Below are 25,705 nucleotides of genomic sequence, written 5' to 3' on the forward strand. Positions count from 1 at the left end.
TGAACCTTCTAACCACATCAAAAGTGCCATTAAACTATTGAAGTACCCTTACATTAATTAAGGTCCCTTTCAAATTAATCGGCATGGACCTTGTCAGGTCATTTGAACAAGGGCACAACTTTATGTTAGTTCACCATGTGGTGCCTGGAAGCGGTCATTCCATACTCTTCTGAGTGGCAAGGACCATTTAAGGTCATGTGGCAAGACAGGAAAGTCAACTATGCGATTAGGTGAACAGACAGGTGCACTGCACTGCACTATACCACCTCCTACCAGCTCCTGAAACTGTGGAGAGAGGTAGTCCCTGTTGATCCATCAATGGTGCTTCTTGAGAGAATAGCTGCTACCAGATGTGAACCTAAAAAGTTAGGCTCAATCAACTCCAGTGCCATTTTGAGACCTCCTCTCTCTGTTCCCAAGAACAGAGGTTCCTAGCTACAATCAAAGTTTTCTTTTTTTTAAATGTGTTTTCTCCCATCCCATACTTAAGACAGCAGTGGTTGCAGCCTGCCCAAGACTGAAGAGCAAAAAAGGAGGTGGGGCAGTTTCTGAGGCTGGCTATTAGGACAGAATTGTGGACCCAAGCAGACCTTTACTCAGGTAAGAATAGCTCTTTCTGGAGACACACTCTTGTATCCTCCTGATTTCTCTCTCCTTTTTGTCTTGCCAGTGGACACCTCGGACTGTGGGACATGCTGTCCCAAGTGGTTGATGTATAACACTGGACATTCAACGTCAAAGGTAATCTTTCCATAAGCAAGAGCTGGTACAGCACAATGAAGGAGGACACCAATGCATTGATCATCCATTGGTATTTGGTTCAACAGCCTTTTAGTTTCAAGGTGGTCCACAGGCTGTACACTTGAGACTGTGGCAGATTTCCTGTCTCATTCAGGGGAATAGGAGAGCAACCATCATACTTTTTTTTAATTTTAATTCCACCGAAATACTAAATTGCCTCTTTTGATTGACAAATGATTTAAAAATAAATAAATAAAGACAGATTTAAGCCAATGTTCCATTCATTTGCTCCCCTTTCTAGATGTTGCACAATTGTGGGGCAGCGTTGCCGTTTAGCTCCATAACAGTTATTGTTGCACATAGTGGTCAAAAATGGGAACTGCAGCAAGTGCTAAGAGAGGCTCACTGGGGGAAAGAACCATGCTGCCCCATGCTCAGGGGAGAAGCAGATGAGACAGTTATTGAACGGGTTACCAGGGTGGGGTATTTTAATATTTAATATTAATTATATATGATTTATAGCAAATGAGCATAGCAGCCTGCCTCTTGAGTAATCATTCCCTACCAATCAAACAGAAAGTCACAATATACATTATATATTTTATTGAATCTTTAAAAACAGATGAAGAAACTTTCAAAATGTTATATTTATGTACAACTAGAAGCGAGTAAGAAGTTCACATGATTGTTTTAGCTTAAACTATCACAATCTGCTATATTAGAATGACTTAAAAGTAAATTTTTCTTAAATCATTTTCTGTTAACTTAGAATATATATTGCAATATGTACAAGTCACCATGATAAACCAAATCTAAAAATTGCAAAAAATAACAAAATGTTATCATGTGGTCAATCAACTACATTTTAAATCCTCCTCAAAAACACACTGGAACAGTTTGCCAGGCCAAATCTTGTGGAATATAAACCTTTTGGAAAACTTTCTCATGTGAAAGCAGACCTGAACATTTAAATGAACATTAAACCCTGAGTACAGAGATGCTGATTAAAAAACAATATAATGCAGTACATATAATAAAATCAACACAATTTTAGTTTTAATGTACAGAATATAGTTCACACACAAAAAAATTAATAGTGAAGGTTGGTACAATCACCTTACCTTGGTACAATCACAAGATGTTCCTTGCTCAAACCAAGTGACTGGTTAATAAAATAAACTTTTTTTTTTTTTTTTAAATCCCAAGAAGTCATTTAAAATCATCCACAAGCTTTCGCAAGAGTATCTTACTGGTGTACGAGTTCAGAGGAGCGGTCCCAGTCTCAGTCCTGCCTTACGCACTCACGTCTCCCTAGTTTGTCTGATTCATTTGCTGAAGGGCTCAGTGATTAGCGGACAATCTGATTCTGCTGTGTTAGAACAGGGATAACGCTAAACAGAGTGTTTCCAGAAATGGTGTCGAGCAGTAGTTCTTAATTCCAGTCTCGGGGTCACCATGTTTTGCACAGTTTGTTATTTTCTCAGCATTCGCTTCATGTGAGAAAAATCAGGGGGATGGGAAAACGTCCTGTTATCCTGACTTGAAAGTGTTTACACATTGCCATATTTATCTAGTAAATGAAAGGGCAGTGGTAGTTCTTATCCAATATTAGCTAGCATTAATCTGTGCTCATGTAAAATATTATTGCCTTTCTTTTTAATCTTCAGTAGAATTGAATAGTATGGAAATACACCATAATCCATTCTCAAGTAAAACTCTTATTTAAAAACTTTTTAAAAACTTATTTTCAAGGAGAAATAGCATGCTTATTATTAGGCAGTTGCCTCCCTACCAGGTTTGGTTAAAGAAATCGGAGCTGTCGGGGAGCTACAAAAATTCCAACATAATTCCTACACAGAGGTCGATCAGAAAATCTTTTCAAGGTGTTATTTACAGTAATTCCCATATTTTGGTAATTATGAATGTAGCATTACACGTTACCCAGATCATCAACTAATCATCAAACCCTTAATGAGCAGATTTGGGTGTTTTACAGCAGAAAAAACATACAGTGTTGGAATCCAGAAGCACTGCAGTAGACTGACAGAGAAGGTGGGTATCAGATGGGTTTGGTGGTGCTATTGTAGACAAGTTTATCTGTGTCCTCTACAGGAAGTAGGTGTGCACCGTTAGCAGAAACGTGCTGGTGCCTTGGCTGTGACCCCTTCTTCTCCTTCAGGACGCAGTAACCGAGCACAGACAGCAATATCAGGATGGCCAAGCCCAGTGCAACAGCAATGGCAATGGAAACTGAAAAGGACAGACCAGGGAAGAGAAATGTAAATGTAAGCATACATTTTTCTCACAAAATTGGACAGCAATTTAATGAACAATTACCTGATTGACCGTCTTCTACCTGCTTCTCAAAGTTTGTCTGTCTTTCGAAAGCATCTTTATCTGCATAAGCAATGTCAGACATTAATTATGATGCACATACACTCATAGCAGTTCTTACAAAAAAAAAAAAAAACACCCACAAATGACATCAATACTGCAAAACTATGATATCTTAACAAATGAAAATCTTGAATATAGACTAATAGATTAAATAATTCCATGCTTGAAATGAACTATTTTATACCACAGCGTGCTTGAACTCTCGAATCTGATTGGTCATTATTATTTTAACTGCACGGTTTGGACAATAGTTCCAGCTGTACTAAGATTGACAGGTTTATATTAATGTGCTCTTTCTTATATGCTATAGTTTCTATAGTAAGATTCCATACACAGATATGGTGGACATTCCACATAATTTAAGACTAAACGGATTTTTAAAAGTGTGATATGTAGTTCATTAATAAATGAAATGCAATAGTTGCAATAGCTGAATTGCGATAGTTGTCAAATCGCTGTGGTATAAGTAAGGGATAATCCACGGCTAGGTGTGCATTACATGATTTTAATGCACGACATGGAGGCAAAGAACCACCTGACGCAATGCGGAGAGTGGTTGCCTCCGTAGAGTGCATTAAAATTGTGTAATGCAGACATAGGCGTGGATTATTCCGCTTATAGCATGGTCACTTGCATTGACAAGTTAAGGCTATCATTGAGGTTTGCAGTGCAAAAGTTGACTGAAAAGATAAAAATAATGGTTCATTTTCGTTAGTTATTTTATATATATATATATATATATATATATATATATATATATATATATATGTATATATATATATAATTAGCTCTAGAATTCTCCCCACTCTCAATCGCATACAGAAATAGTGTGATATGATTACACTTATTTGTATTAATTATAATAAATAGTTCTTCGAAACAGAGAGAGAGAGAGAGAGAGAGAGAGAGATTGCTTGTGAATTGTGTGTGTCTGTGCCATATTGAATTTAACTACTGCATGCAATTGTTTATAGGCCATACATTCATTTAGAACAGTGATTAAACCGACTGGAACTACATGTGCATTCAATGGTTCGAATGCACACCTTCCAGCCAACCAGAATCGACTATTCAGACAGACCATGGTATAAGCAGAATAATACTCCTGACCATGTGAATATATGAAAATAATCACATAATTGGCATGGATTATTTTCATATAACCGAGAACTCAGAACACTGTCCTGCATTATTCCTTACCTATTGTAAGATTATTTTGTTTCTTTATAGAAATAAATGCTTGAAATTATCTGCCAAAGAACATGATCTTCAAATTAGTAAGAATGTCTTGAAATATGTTTAATTATCATAATTAAAAAAAAAAATAATCTCAAAATTTAAAACAATAGACAAATGTATCTATAAATCAACAGATTTTTACTTGCCAAGATATCATTTCAATTTATTTGTGTATGCATAAGATTAGTGAGTGAGAGGCCTCTAGCCAAAACTTACCAGTCACTTTTCTGCACAAGTCCATGCATTCCTGCTCAGAATCAAATTGGTTATTGTTGCCATTGCAGCCACCATAGTTGAAGGGAATGCATTTCATCTCATATGGGTTGTAATACCACTTGGCATTGTTGTTTCGGCAGGGTCCTGTGATAGGAGGTTGTGTGCAGTAGCTGGCTGCCTTGGCTTAATGTTGGTAGTGGAAGAAAAGAATCGGAATAAGAAAGAAATAGACACCATTCTCCAGAATGCATCAGTGCTTGTTTTTTTGTTGTAATAATAATAATGATAGATGATGATGATGCAAACCATTGTCCTTCATTGAACTGTCATTTATGTCAAGCAATCTGCGAAACTTTGAGTCCACTGTGCAGGAAGAGAAAAAAAAAATATAATATAATATAATATAATATAATATAATATAATATTATATATTTTATATATATATTATATATATATTTTTTTAAAGGAGGATATGCTTCCACCTTTCCATACAATTTTAATTTCAAGCAAACATCTTTGTAAAAGATCCAGGGGAGCAAGAATTTTAACACTTACTCTCATTTGGTGAAAAGATTTAAGTATCAGGCAGTAGTAGTGGCACCGTTGCGGTATGAAAAGCAGAGAAACTGCAACTTACGTAACTAAATAACATAACTGTCAGAAGCTTTCAAAGAAGCAATTATAAGTAAGCATTAATTTCTATCTGAAGAAGAAGAAGGAGAAATAGACTGAAACCACCAGTAGGAAATAAACTGGACATTAGTCAATTTGTCCACTGTCTTGTTTCCGCTTATTGATTTAAATGAAATGAACGTCAGTGGCTGACTAGCCATTATCTAGAATAAGAAATGTTAGGTTAGCCAGTAATAATGAGCTAGCAATCTATGACAAAAATCTGTTGACAAAGATAAGCACTGCTTAGGTAGTCCAATCAATCACCTAAAGTTGTTTCCAGCACGATAGCAACTCAGATGAATTATTTTGCTTTCAAACTTATCACCATGGTAAGCAACCTGATGGTCTAACTGTCACTTTTCCAGAGCTGTAAGGACACCCACCCGCCTGCCTTCCTGTCATTGTTTAGAGATTTAATTCCTTGAATATATAGTTGTTTTTTTTATGTGGGCTGCATGTGAGCTAATGATTTTAAACAACATATCATGCTTCTGCTAGACTAGCATCATAGCAAGACTGTATGACTAAACGCCCAAGATATAAGGAGGTCAGAGTGCACTTTCTGCAGGATTACTTGAACCTTGGTACCTACTATTAGCACACTGATCTTCATCTGAGCCATCGCTACATTGTTTCGCCTGATCACATTCGAGTGCTTTGTCTAAGCAACATCCATTAGCGCAGATAAACTTCTCTGGTCCACATGACACGCCACACTCCTCACCTGAAAGAGAGACAATGTTTGGGAGTTCTGCATACTAAAGAGATTTAATAGATATAAGCATAATAAAGAATGTGTCATGTCAAATTTAAATAATATGTCAACCTAAGCCTAAACTCACTGTGTCAAAATGTTTAAATCAGCTTTTTAAATGATTAAATTCAGTGCTTACTGGTGGCATGTAATTTCAGGGTCACAGATGAGTGTGAGTGTGTGAGACCTTTCTCATTCATTAAGCAGTAGATAAGGCAGACTTCTAAGATAACAACTTTATGGACTTACTCGGAAGTTCAACTGGACCATGTCTCCCTGATGAGGGAAACGTATGAACTGCAACAGAGAACAATGCATTAGTAGCAAACATAAGCAGTAGCATTCCAGACAAGACCAAGATCTATACATGCTTCTGCTTTTTAACCCTGGCAGCTTAAGATCTTGTTTGGAATGCCTACTAATAAAACTGAATTCTAAATTAGTCACTTTACCAAAAATATCAGTGTTGGGTTAAGTAGTAATTACAGATTACTACTTTAAAATTGTAATCGGTTTGCATTACTGATTACTGCATGTAAAAAGTAATCAGATTACTAATTACTTTACTTTCACATTACTTTGAAAACCTATCAAACCTACAAAAATACACTATGAAGTGAAACTCAGTTCTTTCAGTAATTTTAGCACGCGCCAATGTATGACATGATCAGAAAAAGTTGGATTTATCATAAAACGTGCCTCGGGTGTTGTCACTGTGTGTAGAACTACCAGACTGATAAAATATAAAACTTTTTTAACTAGGCTAGTTTGGTGTCGCTAGCCAAGGGGAGGCACAGCTAAGCTATCATTGTATGGGTTGAGCTGCTACAGTGCCAAGCAAAGTACATTATCTTTCCTTGTGCTCTGCTCATATATTGTTCAAGTAAACTGGAACTCATATAGACATTTACACACTCTGTTTTCCTGCTCAGCACCAGAGGATGTTACTGTTTCAAACCATTTACTGGTTCATTTTTTTTTTCTTTTTTTTTTTAAACTGGCATATCCATTTTTTCCCCTCACACTGAAGTGCGAGTTAGCATTTGGCAGAATTGAGAGACTGTCAGCCAATAAGACATGAGTGTTTCCACATATTTTCCTGTAAACCCTGTTTGATTGGTCTGGCTTCCGTTCACTGAAGATATAACGTTACAGACGGTCTTCTTTTACTGACGTTCAATTACGTGGTGACAAGTGGAGAATAATTCGGGGCTAAAGAAAAAATCGTGATTTAGAAAAAAAAAAAGGTGTATTTTAAAAACGTATTTGTACTTAATTTTGTTTTCTTGACGATAAATTTGTAACACAAGTAACGTAATTTTATTCAAATCAGTAACTATAATCAAATTAAATAAATTTTAAATGTAATGGGTTACATTACGGCGTTATCATAAAATGTAATTAAAGATACATATTTGCAATTTACATATGCAATTAAAGATATATAACAACAAGATTATTATTCATGCTTAATTTGATCATTTTAACAATGATTTGACAGCAAATGTTAAACTGTACGTTACTTGAAACTTGATCACAGGCTTGCACGCATTCCTCCCTAGACAGGTAGTTATTGCGGTTTGGATTGCAGCCACCAAAGGTGAACTTCTCACACTTCTCGGACAATGCACTGTAGTGCCAACGAGGGAAGGAACCACGGCATGGTCCTACCTTCTTAGGCACCAGACAGTGGTCTATAAAAAGATCAAATGAAACAGACAAGAATTAAAAACAAAAAAACAAAACTAAAAACATGCATAGGCAAGAGATATACATCATGACATTGCCAACCTAATTTGCCTACTTAGCGATCATTATTTCAAAATGGAAACTAAAAGCAGGCGTTAATGGAGGCCCATATAGTTAAGGAAACTGGCTGTCCCATGCTAGTGCAAAGGAGCATAGGACTGATAGTTGACTGAAAAAAAACCAAACCAAATCAAAACAAACAAAAAAAAAAAAACCATGCATGCCAAGGTCTTGATTTATAGAAAATAATTGGAATTGCATACACTCATATGAAAAAAATAAGTACACCCAATGGACATTGTTGGCTTTTTTGACACATTTGGACAAGCAAACATTTGATATCTTTGAAACAGTACCTATTAATGACATTAATATCCTTGAACAAGACCACAAAGAAAATTAGACTTTTCAATCATTTATTCAAAAGAAAGATCAACAGCTGTGATATTTTTCTGTGAAAAAGTAAATACACCCTTAGCCTCAGAAGCTAGTATTGCCCCCTTTAGCAGAAAAAACTTCTTGTAGGCGTTTTGCATAATTGTTCACCAGTCTCTGACATCAGCTTGCTGGAATTTTGGACCACTCTTATATGCAATATTCTGCAAGATGTTTGAGGATTTTCTTGCATGTACAGCCCGTTTCAAATCCCCCCACAACATTTCTGTGGGATTCAAATCTGGACTTTGACTAGGCCATGCCATAACCTTCCATTTCTTCTTTTTGAGCCATTCGTTGGTGGATTTGCTAGTGTGCTTAGGATCATTATCCTGTTGAAAGGTCCACTTTTGGTTCAACTTCAACTTTCGGACAGATGGCCTCACATTATCTTCAAGCACTCTTTGACATGAAGAATTCATAGTTGAATCACTGAATGCAAGCTGTCCAGTCCCTGATGCAGGGAAGCAACCCCAAACCATAACATTTCCATCACTGTGCTTCACAGTTGGTATGAGGTGCTTCTCTCTTCTCTGGTCAGCATCATGTCTGCTGTTACTGTGACCAAACAACTCTAGCTTTGATTTGTCTGTCCAGAGCACATTATTCCAAAAGGCCTGGTCGTTGCCTATATGCTCATTAGCAAACTGTAGTCTTGCTTTAAATGTTCCTTTTAGGCAGCAAAGGCTTTTTCCTGGCATACTTTCCATGCAGGTCAAATTTGTGCAATCTCTTCTTGACTGTAGAAGCATGCACTTTGACACCAACAGTTGCAAGACTTACTAGCAGATTCTGTGATTAAACTTTGGGGTTCTTGGAGATTTCTTTTCCCATCAAAAGGTCTGCTCTTGAGCTGAATTTGCTGGGACGGCCAGGCATGGTCATTTGAAATCTGTGCCACTAGTAGATGATTTTCCTTACAGTGGAATAATGTATAGAACTCTTTAGATCTTGGCAACTCAATAATAATGGAAAACACCAAATACTAGATGAGAGGGGTATAAATAAGACAGGCTCCACCTGCACTCCCTAAGCAACTTCTAATCACTGGCACCCAATCTTGAAAACCTCATTCTAATTTTATGGATCTGAAGGTGTGATAATGTAGGTGTGTACTTACTTTTTCCATGTGACTGAACTGTTTGTCAATTTAAACTGTGAAAATTACTACAAAATGTCAATTTTATGTGTCATTTGATAGAGTCTATCACTATGGGTTGGAAATTTTTGATAAAACCAGTAAAACACTGGTTAAATGGTATTAACACAAGCATAGCTGAATGAAGGTACAGTATCCCACAAAAGTGAGTACACCCCTCACATTTTTGTAAATATTTGATTATATCTTTTCATGTGACAACACTGAAGAAATGACACTTTGCTACAATGTAAAGTAGTGAGTGTACAGCTTGTGTAACAGTGTAAATTTGCTGTCCCCTCAAAATAACTCAACACAACCATTAATGTCTAAACAGCTGGCAACAAAAGTGAGCACACCCCTAAGTGAAAATGTCCAAATTGGGCCCAAAGTGTCAATATTTTGTGTGGCCACCATTATATTCCAGCACTGCCTTAACCCTCTTGGGCATGGAGTTCACCAGAGCTTCACAGGTTGCCACTGGAGTTCTCTTCCACTCCTCCATGATGACATCACGGAGCTGGTGGATGTTAGAGACCTTGTGCTCCTCCACCTTCCATTTGAGGATGCCCCACAGATGCTCAATAGGGTTTAGGTCTGGAGACATGCTTGGCCAGTCAATCACCTTCACCCTCAGCTTCTTTAGCAAGGCAGTGCTCGTCTTGGAGGTGTGTTTGGGGTTATCATCATGCTGGAATACTGCCCTGCGGCCCAGTCTCCGAAGCGAGGGGGATCATGCTCTGCTTCAGTATGTCACAGTACATGTTGGCATTCATGGTTCCCTCAATGAACTGTAGCTCCCCAGTGCCGGCAGCACTCCTGCAGCCACAGACCATGACACTCCCACTACCATGCTTGACTGTAGGCAAAACACACTACTATGTACTCCTCACCTGGTTGCCGTCACACACGCTTGACACCATCTGAACCAAATAAGTTTATCTTGGTCTCATCAGACCACAGGACATGGTTCCAGTAATCCATGTCCTTAGTCTGCTTGTCTTCAGCAAACTGTTTGCGGGCTTTCTTGTGCATCATCTTTAGAAGAGGCTTCCTTCTGGCATGACAGCCATGCAGACCAATTTGATACAGTGTGCAGCGTATGGCCTGAGCACTGACAGGCTGACCCCCCACCCCTTCAACCTCTGCAGCAGTGCTGGCATCACTCATACGTCTATTTCCCAAAGACAACCTCTGGATATGACGCTGAGCACGTGCACTCAGCTTCTTTGGTCGACCATGGCGAGGCCTGTTCTGAGTGGAACCTGTCCTGTTAAACCGCTGTATAGTCTTGGCCATCGTGCTGCAGCTCAGTGTCAGGGTCTTGGCAATCATCTTATACCCTAGGCCATCTTCATGTAGAGGAACAATTCTTTTTTTCAGATCCTCAGAGAGTTCTTTGCCATGAGGTGCCATGATGAACTTCCAGTGACCAGTATGAGGGAGTGTGAGAACACTCCCGTGTTAAATTTGGTGTGTTGACACCAAATTTAACACGCCTGCTCCGCATTCACACCTGAGACCTTGTAACACTAACAAGTCACATGACACCGGGGAGGGAAAATGGCTAATTGGGCTCAATTTGGACATTTTCACTTAGGGGTGTACTCACTTTTGTTGCCAGCAGTTTAGATATTAATGGTTGTGTGTTGAGTTATTTTGAGGGGACAGCAAATTTAACTGTTACACAAGCTGTACACTCACTACTTTATATTGCAAAGTGTCATTTCTTCAGCGTTATCACATGGAAAGATATAATCAAATATTTACAAAAATGTGAGGGGTGTACTCACTTTTGTGAGATACTGTATGTATAAAACTGCTCAAAACTAGTTGTTAGACTACATGCTGGAGGACTCTCAACTATCTTTTACTGTTTGAGGTTATGCCATTATGTCATCTTGCCCCAACAAAATGTATGGTCACAAGCCAGGTTTTCATCTAATTTCTTATATCATGGGTGCCCAAAACCAGTACAGGATAGCTGAATATATTTAGTAATGTCTGACCAGGAACATTATCTTAAGCTGTACACTCCAACTCTTGTGAAATGGAATCTACCACAAGGCTGCTATCTACCTTACAGTTTTGTAGGTATATAGCAATAGCAGCAGCTAGACAGATTAAGTAATAATTATCTAGATACTTTATTGCTATTAAATGTGAAATATGCATGCTGCAGTACACATTATGATGTACACATCAGATACACACAGTACACTGTGGTTTTTACACAAAAACCCACAGTGCAAAAACTACAGCAGTGGACGGAAACTTTCACATTCTCTTTGACCTAATTATGGTTTTCCTTTGAACGGATTATACCGTGCCCTCAACTAACTTTGACACGCTTGGTAAATATGAGCAAAGAAGGCTGTGATGAATCGTATTTTGTTAAAAAAAAAAAAAAAAAAATCATAAAAATGTTCTCATGGATAAACAATTGCAAACAAAACAGGTTTATTCCAAAATAATCTGTTAAATATAGGTGTGCAACAATTATTGGCATCCTTAATAAATGGCAAGAGATCTGAGACCATTCTTCCATACAGAATCACTCCAGATCCAGACTTTCTGACCCCAGGACGCAACTAACTTCTGCAATTCTCCAGCTGTGATCCTTGGAGATTTCTTGGCCACTCGAACCGTCCTCTTCACAGTGTGTTGAGACAATATAGACAAATGCCCAATTCCAGGTTGATTCATAACATTTCCAGTTGACTTCTTAGTTATTGCCCTGATAGTGGAAATGGGTATTTTCAATGCTTGTGCTATTTCTTATAGCCACTTCCCATTTTGTGGAGCTCAACAACCTTTTGCTGCACATCATGGCCGTATTCCTTGGGCTGACCCATTGTTATGAATGACTAAGGGAAATTGGTCTGTGTTTTACCTCATATTTATACCTCTGTGAAACAGGAAGTCATGGTTGAACAATTTCCTCGTCCTATTCACCCAGGTGTACTATAAAAATGTTAAATATCATTGGGAATATACTTCAAATATATTTCTCTCATATGAACTCATAGGGGTGCCAATAATTATTGCACACCTTTATTTAACAAAGATATTTTATTTTGTAATAAACCTGTGTTTTGTTGAGAACAGAGTATTTTTTTGTGAATTTTTTAAACAAAAAGATCAAAATCGTTAAACAGACAATTCTTTGCTCATATTTACCAAGGGTGCCAATCTACAGTGGCGGGCACTGTAGATAGGCCTTTCACATGAAACATTTCACAAAGCAAAAAAACACTGCGAAATGTTATATAAGGTCTTCAAAGAAAGTTCACTATGATTCACTGCAGATTTATAGTTGGATATCTTCTGATAGCTCACAAGTTGTTGATGGATGACTCGATGGGAGTTGAGTTAGTAGATGATGCGAAGGGTAATTACACTAAAATATTAATTCTGAGCATTATCTTAATTTGCCAACATATCTGAGGAAAACGATGTTCCTATTTCGGTTGTCTTTTTTCCTGCATCTTTATATTGTCTGCAGACTTCTGTGCGCTAGCTAGCTAAATAATTAACTTAATTTCTAGCAAAATCAGCCAAAACAGAAAGGACAAAAGAAAGGATTTGCTTATTGCAGGGGAATTATAGGCATATACACTATATGACCAAAGACATTCAGACACATGACCATCACACCCATATGTGAGGCTTCCCACAAAGGCTTACCACAAAGTTGGAAGCACATAATTGTTTAGGATGTCTTTGTATGCTGTAAAATTAAGAGTTACCTTCACTAGAACTAAGGGGCCCAAATCTGTTTCATCATGACAATGCCCCTGCACACAAAGCGAGCTCCATAAAGACATGGTTTTGCGAAGGTTGATGTGGAAGAACTTTAGTGGTCCAAGCCCCCAACTCAATCCCACTGAATGCCTTTGGGGTGAAATGGAATGTCGACTGAGCATGAATCTTTCTCACTGGGGCAGTGGTGGCTTAGTGATTAATTCTCTGGTTTACTGATAGGAAGGTCGGGGATTCAAGCCCCAGCATTGCCAAGCTGCCACTGTTTGGCCATTGAGCAAGGTCCTTAAACCTCTCTGCTTCAGGGGCACTGTATCATGGCTGACCCCACGCTCTGACCCCAATTTCCTCACATGCTGGGGGCATGTGAAGAATAGAATTTCACTGTGTAATGTATATGTGACAAATAGACTCCTTATCATTAATGTCGCCTGAATGAGCAAAGTTCCAAAATCTAGTGGAAAGCCTTGCTGTAATAAGTAATTTGTTTTTAAAATTATACCTGAAAATACTTTTTTCAATTTAACACAAAGCTTTTTATAAAAGGTTCATTACTATCAGCAATAACCTGAGTGAATAGTAGAATCTTAGAAATATTTACATGAATTTCTTTGCATTTGATAGTGTGCACTTGCGCAGACATGATCGAGGACTTAGAACACCATGGACTGCTGATCCATCTCTTCCGGCAGAGAGAGCCAAGCCCGAGACCATAAAAAAGGGAGTAGGAAGTGAGGCGGTCTTACAGTTAGGCTTAAAGCTAAACCCACATTTTCTTGCAAATGTACAGTCTCTGGTGAACAAAATGGATGAACTGCTGCTTCGTATAACATTACATAAACAGATTATGGAATGCAACATTATGCTTTTTACCGAAACGTGGCTTAACAACACCAACAACGTTCCTAGCAGCACCATTGTGCTAGAAGGCTGACGGGTCTTCAGGGCAGACAGAATGGCAGTGGACTCCGGTAAAAGCAAAAGTGGGGGTCTGTGGATTTGTGTTAAATCATGGTGCATGGACTCTGCTGTAACTGAAGGTCATTGCTATGGTAATTTGATGATTAAGTGGAGACCCTTTGATTCACCCAGAGAATTTTCAGCTATTGTTCTGTTTGCAGTTTACATTCCACTGAAAGCCAATTCTAAACTAGTTATGGAAAAACTGCATACACGTATCAGCAAGAAAACTGCACACACATATCAGCAGTCTGCAAATCCAGATGGAGCTTTTATTTTTGCTGGAGACTTCAGTCACTCCATTATGAGGATTGCACTTCCAAAATTCCATCAGAATGTCTCCTGCTCTACCAGAGAGGACAACACACTGGATCATGTTCACACGGACATTGCTGAGGCGTACAAGGCTTCCTCTTTCCAATTTGGGTCAGTCTGATCACCTATCTTTGTTCATGCTACCCAAGTACTTGCCAATCTTCAAATGTGTCAAACCATCAGTGAATGCATGGCCAGAGGGGGCAGTTTCTTCACAACACCACCAGTTTCAAGATATTGACTGGACTACGTTTGCCTCATAGGCCACTTTGGGCTCCCCTACACATCTTCTGACCTGGATCATATGAACATTTGTATAGACAATGTCACAACTCTCAAACCTTTCCTAATCAGAAGCCTTGGATGAACTCTGAGGTCTGTCTCCTGTTCAAAGCAAGAGATGTTGCTTTTAGGTCCAGTGATACAGAGACCAATAACACAGCCAGGGCCAACCTGAAAAGGCGTATTAGGAAAACTAAACATTCTTACAAATTTCACATTGAGGAGCACTTCCACAACGCAACATCCAGGAAGAGATACAGGAACATTTGTACCAGAACCAGCAGGCTCAGTGCCAGCTTCTTCCCCACAACCATTACCCTGCTGGCTGAACTCTACACTACACCATTAGGCCATTGATGTTTTTTGTAGATTGACTCATATATTTATATATTTTGTGTTATCTTTACATCTTTATCTATTACATACTCAACCTGCACTTTGTTCATTTGGACAGTACTTTTGGCACTTCTGGTAGATGATAAACTGCATTTCGTGGCTGAGTACCTGTACTGTGAAAGAACAATAAAGTTGTATCTATCCATCAAATCCATCAGCGCGTCATCTGAATACATGCTTCAATGGAAGGAATAAGACTCTCAGAAAACCTGACATTTTGTACAAAGTAGTTAACATGGTCAATATTACACACACACACACACACACACACACACACACGTAGATGCGTTAAATAACATACAAATTTTGCATCAGACCACCCAATGTAGGTGAGCAAAAAGTGAGACAGGTGTTTCTTGTTACTCAGGTGTGTCCTGTTAGATTAACTGTTTAAACAATAAATAGCTCTGAACATCTATTCTTGGTTTTACCCTTCAGTTTCACCTGTGAAGGCTGCATTTGTTGTTAAAAAGATAAGCCAACATGAAAATCAGAGTGCTGTCTATGGGAGAAAAGCAAGCCATTTTGAAGCTGAGAAAAGAGGGAAATCAATCAGACTGCATTGCACAAACATTAGGCATAGCCAGTACAACAATTTGGAATGTCCTGGAAAAGAAAGTAACCACTGGTGTACTGAGCAACAGACACAGAATGGGTCGACCAAGGAAAACAACAGCAGCTAATGAAAGAAACATCACGAGAGCTGTGAAGAAAAATCCAAAAACAACAGGCAGTGACATCATCAACAACTGCCACAAAGCAGGTGTGAAGGTATCACAATCGTTCAAAGAAGACTTCAAGAGCAGAAATAAGACATACCACAAGATGCAAACTACTCCTCAAAAGTACGAATCAGAAGACCAGCTTGGAATTCCCAAAGAAATACAGAGATGAGCCACAAAAGTTCTGGAACCAAATGAACCTCTACCAAAGTGACGAAAAGGCCAAAGTGTGGAGAAAGAAAGGATCTGCTCATGATCTGAAACACATAAGCTCATCTGTTAAACAGGAAGTGTCATGCTTGGGCTTGCATGGCTGCTTCGGGAACAGGTTCACTAATCTTTATTGATGATGCAACTCAATAGTAGCAGCAGAATGAATTCAGAAGTTTACAGGAACATTCTGTCTGCCAATTTACATAGAAATGCATCCAAATGTATCAGGAGGAACTTCATGCAGCAATAAAATGATCCAAAACACATTGCCAACTCAACAAAATACTTTATCAGGGGGGAAAAGTGGAAGGTTTCAGACCTTAACCCATTTGAGCATGTATTTCACCTCCTGAAGAAGAGACAGATGGAAAAGCATCACAAAATAAAAACATCATCATTCTGGTGATGTCAATGAGTCACAGGCTTGATGCAGTTATTGCAAGCAAGGGATATGCAACCAAATATTAAGTGTTATTTACTTCAAGTCTTTTCTTCCTATACTTTTGCTTGCCTAAAAATTGGGTGGTCTGATACAAAAAGGTACCATGTTTTATTTTGTTTAACACATCTAGATGTAAATACCAAGATATAAACACTGAAATCCTAATCTCTGGTCTCATAGCCATCTTTTGAGCTCAAAGCCAAATGTCACTGGTCTATAACACAAACAACTGAATTGGCAAAGCTCACTTAAAAACCACATGTAGGTCATGATAAACCTTACCTCTCATTCCACTCAAATCCTTCATGAGCAGTTAACAGAAAAATATACCATGCATGTTTGACCCATGGCTATTTACTTAACTGCATGAGAAAGGAGAAGTAGGGCTGATGAGATCAGACAACACATCAGAAACTGCATGTCTTGTTTTTTTTATATTTAACAACACTAGCCAAATGACTAAAAATAATAAGGCGTTTATGACTAACCAGTAATGTGTGACAGACAAAACAAATACATCTCACGGTGTATTAAAGCGCTAACATTCACATAATCATATGCCATCTGACTTCTGTTACACTCTGTACAATCAAGCATCTGCCAGGAGCAAAACACAATACAATCAACAAGACAGGAAAAATAACATATGGGGACCGAATACAGACACGTGACGTGAAACATCATTTAAATGAAATTCTATATATTTTGACCATCAAGAAATTTGTCGCATACGGCCACCATTTAAGCTCCATTAAATGGTGTTCGATACCTCATTGAATCATTTCTTAGATTTCTCTAAGTGCATTCAACAACATCCAACCTCTTGTGCTAAGTGAGAAGATGGGTAGAATGTAGGTTGACACCTCCATGATCTCCTGGGCCACAGACTACCTCAGACCTCAGTTCGTGCGGCTGGGGAGCTACCTGTCCGAGAGGCTACTAAGCAGCACTGGAGCACCTCAGGGAACTGTGCGATGTGGCCAAAATGTGGCCAAGAGCAATTTGATAGTGGTTGACTTCAGGAGGAAGAGGACCACAACCAGACCAGTAAACATCATGGGACAGGATTTTGAGCTGGTTGACACCTACAAATACCTTGGTGTCCACCTTGACAACCGGCTGGACTGGAAGGTCAGCAAGTGGGCTGTGTACAGGAAGGGGATGAGCAGACTCTACTTTCTGAGGATGCTCACATCCTTTAAAATTTGCAGCAAGATGTAGGAAATCTTCTACCAGTCTGTTGTTGTGAGTGCTGCCTTCTTTCTGGCAGTATGCTGGATGGTGGGGGCAGCATTAGAGCAAGAGAAGCACAACAAAGAAGGATGACTCTGTCCTGAGATGCTCTCTGGACAGTTTTGATGTGGTTGTGAAAAGGAGGAAATCAACCAATCTACTGCCCATCCTGGACAATTTATTACATCCCCTCCATGATTTATTGGTCAAACAGTGGCACACATTGAGCAATAGACTCGTTCAGCTCTGCTGTACCACGGAAGTCTCGTACAGGGTAACTGCTGTTGATAGACAATAGTTCATCAATGTGCCAGGACATTATTGTGTATTAGAGCCTGTTCCTCAAATAAGCTCCTCAGACATCTGCTTGCATTTTCGCACTTGGTGGCATTCTGTTTACCGCATTGCTGCTAACTCACTATAACTGCACTACATAACTTGCTGTGGTTTCTCTGCTGATCACCTACTTTGCTGCAATCTATTGTTACTATTTGCACTTCCACATTTACTCAGAGGCCTGGCATTTACAGTTATATTTACTTCATTTGCAATACCATTTATAATCTTACTGAATATGTTTGTTTCATTATTCTTTTGCTGCTGCTCTAACGTGCGAGTTACCTGCTGGGGTTTAAAAAAAAAAAAAGTGACCTAAAGTGAAAGTCTAAACTATTGTACAAAACACCCCAACAATCCACATAAACAGCAGCAGACCTACTGAAAATGCTTCATCGGATCAGCAGTAAACAGAATTCCATGCTTTCTCACCAAAATTCACCTCAAAAACAAAGTGAAATGAAGCTAACTCATCAACGATTACTCATTGAATCTCACGCACAGGAGACACTGCTTACGAAACTCAAGCAGAAAACCAGCTCAACTAGTTTCATTGCCTCAAAGAAGAAAGCATATAAAAAATCAAGACTCATTTCCGCTTTCTTCTGACTCACTCTTTTTTTTTTTTTTTTTTTTTTTTACTCATCAAGTCGTGAAGTACCTTGGTATATTTTTCCTAAGTAAAATTTGATTGTGGTACTTTTCATATAATACAATTTTTTTTTTTAAACAGAGGGAATTTACTAAAGAAAATCACCATCAAGTTTCCATAGTTACTGAGTGTGGTGTTATTTTAGGGTGGAAAATGACCTAAAATCTTAAGGGTTTAAGATATAAATTCAGTTATTTGTATGTAGGAAACTAAACCAAGGCAATTCCAACAAAAACGCAAAGGACAACTAAAATAAAGGGTCATATTACATAAGCAACACATGCAAACATGGCCACAGATTCGTTGGTGAACAAAAGTTGTTCATCTACACACCCATCAACATACAAATTAGCAATAGGACAAGTCACCATTATACAAAAATGACCTGTTCCTCTATTATACACGGACACTACACAGTAAATTCCACAGTGTTGACTTAACCTACTGTGTTTATTCATGTCCAATTGGGCACAAATGAACTCTGAAAGAGTTAATTCAACACTTTGCAATACCTGACAAGAATGGCCAATTAAAAAAATAAGAAGGATAAAATTGTTAAATTCATTATGTGTTAAGCCCAGTTGTATTAATACATTTCAATCATCCCCCCTCACCCCCCCAAAAAAACCCTTTGCTCTGCATCAGCCTATGTGTAAAACCACAAAGATTCCTCTCCCAAGAAACCAAGCTGAATCAAGTGATTAATACATAACTAAATTAATTCCTTTCAGTTATATATAAAAGCACTTGACAAACTGGATGCCTTTTTGATCTGTTAATAAAAAAACAACTGTGTGAATGTGTGTGCGATTGTGCCCTGTGATGAGTGGAAACCCCACCCAGAGTGTCCCCTGCCTTGTGCCCTGAGTTCCCTGGGATAAGCTCCACGCTCCCCAGCGTGGAGCTTTTTCCCCTATGGAAAAAGGATGGATGGATAACACATCTGCATCTGAGACATGTTTATCAACACAGCATAAACTGACTGAATTCACGTCTTAGGAGTGTCAATATCAAACTTTGGCGACAGCTCATATAGGTTTATGTTAAGACAAATACTCACGGTGTGACTGCTCAGGTGTGAGGACCAAGACAGTGACCTCTGCGGAGTCAGACTGGCCAGCATCGTCTGTGACAGTCAACCTGAACTTATACACTCCAGCAGACAGGTTGGACACCCTCACTTCATCTTTAAAATTGGTTTTCTGAAAGGAATGAACACGTCGAGCTGTAATTTTAGAATGTGGAGGCCCAAATCCACAACTGTGCTCGGAATGTGTGAGATAGGATGAACATGTGGTAGAATCAGATAAACAGCTTATGTAATATCTTAATGAGTTTACAAAATGTGGCATGCTATTCTCATTTGTAAGTCGCTTTGGATAAAAGCATATGCTAAACGAATAAATGTAAATGTATTCAAAAATACATAAACAACAAACAATTTCTGTCTAGTAATTCAACAGTAGAACCTGCAGTGTGATGAGAGAGGTCACATACCTCCATGACAGCTGTGGGGATTCCAGACACCTGCGTCCACTGGAATTGAACAATTTCATGGTCATCCCTGCTCTCAAGGCCATTGAGCATCACAATATCATGAGGCTGCACCACTCTATCCTGTCCTGCTATTGCCCTAGGAGAGTGATCCTTCTTATCTGCTCAACACAAGAAAGTAAATAGTAAGAATGATAACACTGGAAATTATAGCAGTGAGAACAGGTTGTTATGGTCCACATTCAAACAAGTTGCCACAGGTATGAGGTATGCATGCGCAAGTGTGCTCTTCCTGAGTAATTCACCAGGAAGGCCAGGGGGAATCCTGAATTACAGGAACTGTGTTTCCAGTACACTTACGAGTTGAGCAGCGCAAGATACAAACAAAGCAAAACATTTAAAACAAATTATTGCTTTGATTCCACAACCAAGACCCTTTAGTAAGGAGCACTTTTGACAAAACAGAATTAGACTGTAGATGAATTGAACTGAAAGTGGTTACATAAAAGTACGTTGTATTGCAGGAAGTATATTACAAAAAGTTCAACACTGGAATTTCTATTATTTAGATGCTGTAATATGTCTTTAGAGTCAAATTGCACATGGGAAGGGCCCTACACTCTTAAAAATAAATGTTCCAATTAGAACCAATGGGCCATATCTATAAAGCCACTCAGAGTAAAATTTTAGTCTTAAGCGTGTCAGAATTCTAAAAATGATGTAATTTTAGTCTTATTCCCAGATTTAAGGATATAAGTGTGATTCATAATGGATTCATAATATAGCTCAACTCAAGAACCCATCATTAAGAATAAGTGCGATTCATAACGTCTTAACACTTTATTAAGTGTTAAGACCTGGTCTCGGCTCCTAAATTATTTAAGAGTGCTAGAGAGGTATCCTAACCTAGTTAGGAGTAATAAGATGGCAGCAGAGACACAGAGACCACACACTTTCCAACAAAGAATGAACACTGTTGGAATTAAATGACCACATGGAGTTGATAAAATGATACAGGCTTGATCGTCAAGGTATTCTTTTTGAATCCATTTATTTAAGATACACAACTTTGGTCTTTCCTTTACATACAGCTGTGAGTGCAATTTATAATGATGTGATTCCTCAGCTTAATTACTTAAATAACATCACATTTTTCATGTGCTGAAACTTATCAAAACAAAAAGTGCACAAAATTGTGTAAATTATATGCATGTACTTATTATAATTGTGCACATAATCCAAAGCAAATTGTTCAATAAATTTAAATATTAAAATAACTGTTTCAATTAAAATATGAATGAATGGTTTCATGCTGCTGTGACTTTACCCTTGCAGGCTAATTCAGAGGCTGAGGGCAGCCATTTTGGGTTGACATCATTTTAGTCCTTAGTTCACAACACTTAAATGCCACCTCAGTCAGCAATTTAGAGTCAGTCTTAGGACTCTGCTGAAAGCTTTTACACAAGGATGGATGGATAGATGGATATTTTTCACTTAAGTCAAAGCTTGAGCATTTATGAGAAGTTTTATACATACGGCCCCAGAAAGGGTTTTTCAGACTGATGCATAGGAGAACCCTTTTAAGTTGCACAAAGAACCTTTTACTCCCAAGTTCTTTAGAGAACCATCTATTTACTGGTGCTTTAAATAACCCAAAAAATAAATTGTTAGTGCTTTAAAGGAACCAAAGTAAGGTTTCTTACAGGATTCACTTGAACCTGTTAAGGGATGATACCTTAAAAGAACCAACACACTGCTCTGAAGAACCTATAATGAATCACAAAGAACAACTTTGTTCCCCAAAAAACCATAGAACTCAACTCAAGGACCCTATACTATGAAAAAAATGGTTCTTGACAAGAAGGTTCTTTTCAGAACCTATGGTGCTGTAAAGAACCATGTAAAGATCTTATATTTTCAAGAGTGTAGGCTATTTAGCAAAATTGTCTGGGGAATATTTTACTTAATTAAACAGAAAAAAGTATAGTTTATCTAAAACTAGAAATGAATGCTGTTCAGGGCAACACAGCAATGGGAAGAGTCAAAAAATGTGTATATTAATCACCAGTAGTAGACTATACCTACATCATGGAAATTTAGGGAAGATTATGCTCGTAAAAAAAACATATACAAAATGCTACGATGAACAAGTTCATTTACTTTTTGGTTTATTTATTTAAATGTATAAAAAAAATGTTATAGTAAATTTGATATTTATTTAATTGCATGTTGTTTTTTTTAAGTTATTTTATTATTATTGTATTTATTTATTTACTTTTACTTACTGACTTGTTTATTTGTTTGGTTGTCATGGTATATTTCTGGTACTGGGCATTAGGACAACTAATATTGAACACAGCTGTGTACAGTGACAGCCTGCCATCCAAATTATGACCTTTCTCCAATAGTTAAAAAAAATATATTTAATTTTATTCGTCACACTTACCATACTCCTCCAGGTAGTTGCCAAAAACAGAGGTCAGTACGTAGGTGCTGAAACCCTCCTTTCGGACAAAGCGGCACACTTTCTTCTGCTTATACAAACAGTTGAAGAGGAAGCAGGACTTGATGGTCCCCTCCTGAGCTCCGTCTTCCATTAAGGCCAGGTTACAGCTGGGGTCTTTGCAGCACGCAGACACACACTCTTTAGCTCCGGTGATCTGCGGAGATCCGATGAACTGGGCGCCAAACTTCACAGACTCATCCGTTTCTAAAACGAAGTCTTCCTTTCCTTTCGAAAACTTGGTAAAGCATTGTTCTCCGGGGTTCTGGGCCAGCAGTAGTGTTTGTAGCAGTGATATGGTGATGACTAACACAGAGATCCAATAGGGAGGCATCCTCATCATCATCTGGTAAAATAATCTCCCCTCTCGGCTTTCAGTACTCTAAAGGCAATTCAACAAACACAAACAAAAGACTTCTTACGATTACAAGGAGCAGGCTAACCGATCACAATGATCAGCATACAGTGTACACTCTTTAAAAAAAAGAAAGGTTCCAATTAGAACCAAAAAGGGATTTTCACCCTGATGCCAGAAGAGCATTTTTTTTTTTTTTTTTTTAAGTTGAACAAAGAACCATTTACTCTCAAGTTATTTAGAGAACCAGCTATTTACTGGTGCTTTCACAGCATTGCCACAGGGAACCATGCTATCATATCCTTAGTTAATGCTTTAAGGAAGCAAAGTAAGGTTCTTAAGAAAACCTTTTCCAGTGCCACAAAGAACCTTATAGGATTCACTTTAACCTGTTAAGGGATACTGTTTAACGGAAATTATATATTGTTAATGGAACACTTTGGAGCCCATCCCCCACCCAGGATAACATCTACATTACTATCACAAACAGAGTGACCCAGTACCAGTGAAGACTTGCCCTTGGAGCAAATGCATTTATCACCTTACATCTAGGTACAGCAAAAACCTGAGTCACATTTCACATTTCTGGGGTAAGGGAGAGCATGACATGCCAGGCAAATCATAGCAGAGATTATTGATATAATTGCAACCAGGTATAGGGGACTAGGGTTGTGTCCACTATGGACTGTTGATGTCATATGCAATAAAGAAAAGAAAACAGTAGAATGCACGAATCATTAAAGGCTTCAGCTGACGCGGCTGACGAGTTATTTAACGGAAACAAGACCCTTGATGCTGGCATCTGGTGACAGATCCAACAAGGTCCATTGCGCACGTCTGAAAGGTTCCGAGCAATTTCTAATAAAAAAAGAACAAGCAAGGTTACCATTACAGAGTTGCAGAAGGCTCTGTATTTGTTTTTGAGTCGCCAGTGAAAGTACCGGAAGAGCACTTATTAGCAATAGCAAAAGGGACGGTTTCATTATGAGGAGGACCACACTGTTTGCACGACACTAACATCTAACAAAAGGTATTTCTAGGAGTATTGTACTGATATGACTTACACACTGCTCTGAAGAACCTAAATGAACCATAAAGACCTTCTTTAATCTCCAAAGAACCATATACACTGGAAAAAGAAAGTTGACAAAAAGAAGGTCTTTCGCAGAACCTATGATGCTGTAAAGAACCATTAAAGGACCCAAGAGTGTAGTCTCATATTCCAGACCTCTGAACAGCATGTATATTAAATTATGCAATATTGAACAGACTCCACTGAGAACTAATAACTCATAATATTTTTATATCACATACACACACGTAATTATAATGTATGATTATATATATATATATATATATATATATATATATATATATATATATATATAATATATTATAATGTGTGTGTATGTGTATATTCGTGTGTGTATGCTATATATACACACACACACATATACACATATATATAAAATATATCTTTTATGTATGTGTGTGTATATATATATATATATATATATATATATATATACACACATACACACACACACACACACACACACACACATACATAAAAGATATATTTTATATATAATATATATATATATATATATATATATATATATATATATATATATACACACATACACACACACACACACACACACATACATAAAAGATATATTTTATATATAATATATATATATATATATATATATATATATATATATATATATATATGTATATATATATATATATATATATATATAAAACACACAGGTTGAAGCCTCCGGAGGTAATTTATCCCACTAGGCCTTTGAGAAACGAAACAGTGACTGCGTCTTACCTGTTCAATTGAGTTTCCTGAAGTATTTCTTCACTTGATTAACTCTCGCTCTAAAAACTATTCTCTTTATTTCCAACAAAAGTGACTTTATGAACTGGATACGATATCAATATTTTACGCGAAATTTCACGAAAGCAAATGACGTCCAATGTCCTCAGCAGGTGTGTCGATACCTGCGGAACAGGAAGTGAAATCCGATGCGACGCAGCTGGGGAGCAGAGGACTCAGCAGTAGGTTATGCTAGGCTCGTGTGAAATGCCGCTTGCTACTGTTTCCTGCTTAGTACGGTAGTATGCGTGTTCAGTCTCAGCCAGTGTTACGTAATCTGGACCACTCCTCTCTGACGTTCAACGCGGTTACCTGAACACATTGTGTGCAACAACTCACATGTATCTACACAAATGTGATTTAGAGCTATAGGTTACGCAACAAATGATTGGTAAAGTAATTAACAGTACTATTATTATTATTATTATTATAAAAAAAGACTTCTATAACGATAGACATTAGACATCTCCTCCTCTTATCAAATAACTGATGAGCTAAATAAGATAACGAATTATTTACAATTGACAATACCATTATTTTACCCCCCTTGTTTTTTTTTAAAGGTGTATTTTACTCCTAGGATACGTCTGGTTAATGATTTCCACTAAAAATTTACTATTTATGCTCTTACAGGATCATGCCTTTTTCTGTTATATAAAACCACTAAGAAACAGCAGTCATGAGCCTGACCTAAGATTAGCCTTTTGTTATATATAAAGGCAAACGGCCACAAGGTGGCAGACATGCAGAAACCTGGAGCTAACAGAGTTAAAAAAATATATATATATAATAAACACCTTCAGTG

The 25,705-nt window shown here is 37.9% G+C and overlaps 1 protein-coding gene across 2 annotated transcripts; it reads right to left on the minus strand.

The window, feature by feature from the left end:
* Nucleotides 1-1,329: 1,329 nt before the first annotated feature.
* Nucleotides 1,330-25,118, minus strand: LOC128612746 (kunitz-type protease inhibitor 1). Of its 2 annotated transcripts, XM_053633126.1 has the most exons (11): nucleotides 24,853-25,116; nucleotides 22,598-23,036; nucleotides 20,155-20,312; nucleotides 19,718-19,859; nucleotides 7,546-7,716; nucleotides 6,272-6,319; nucleotides 5,861-5,992; nucleotides 4,900-4,956; nucleotides 4,594-4,776; nucleotides 3,079-3,138; nucleotides 1,330-2,991 (listed from the first exon to the last, which is right to left on the minus strand). In XM_053633126.1, exons 2-11 carry the CDS (start codon nucleotides 22,998-23,000, stop codon nucleotides 2,801-2,803), a joined length of 1,545 nt encoding a protein of 514 aa, XP_053489101.1. In that variant the 5' UTR covers nucleotides 23,001-23,036; nucleotides 24,853-25,116; the 3' UTR covers nucleotides 1,330-2,800. The 2 variants fall into 2 exon arrangements, with proteins under 2 accessions (XP_053489101.1, XP_053489102.1); XM_053633127.1 differs by lacking the exon at nucleotides 4,900-4,956 and having other exon boundaries at nucleotides 24,853-25,118.
* Between the last annotated feature and the right edge of the window lie 587 nt (nucleotides 25,119-25,705).

The sequence above is a fragment of the Ictalurus furcatus genome, chromosome 9 (genome assembly GCF_023375685.1).
Source record: "Ictalurus furcatus strain D&B chromosome 9, Billie_1.0, whole genome shotgun sequence".
NCBI classification, from domain to species: Eukaryota; Metazoa; Chordata; class Actinopteri; order Siluriformes; family Ictaluridae; genus Ictalurus; species Ictalurus furcatus.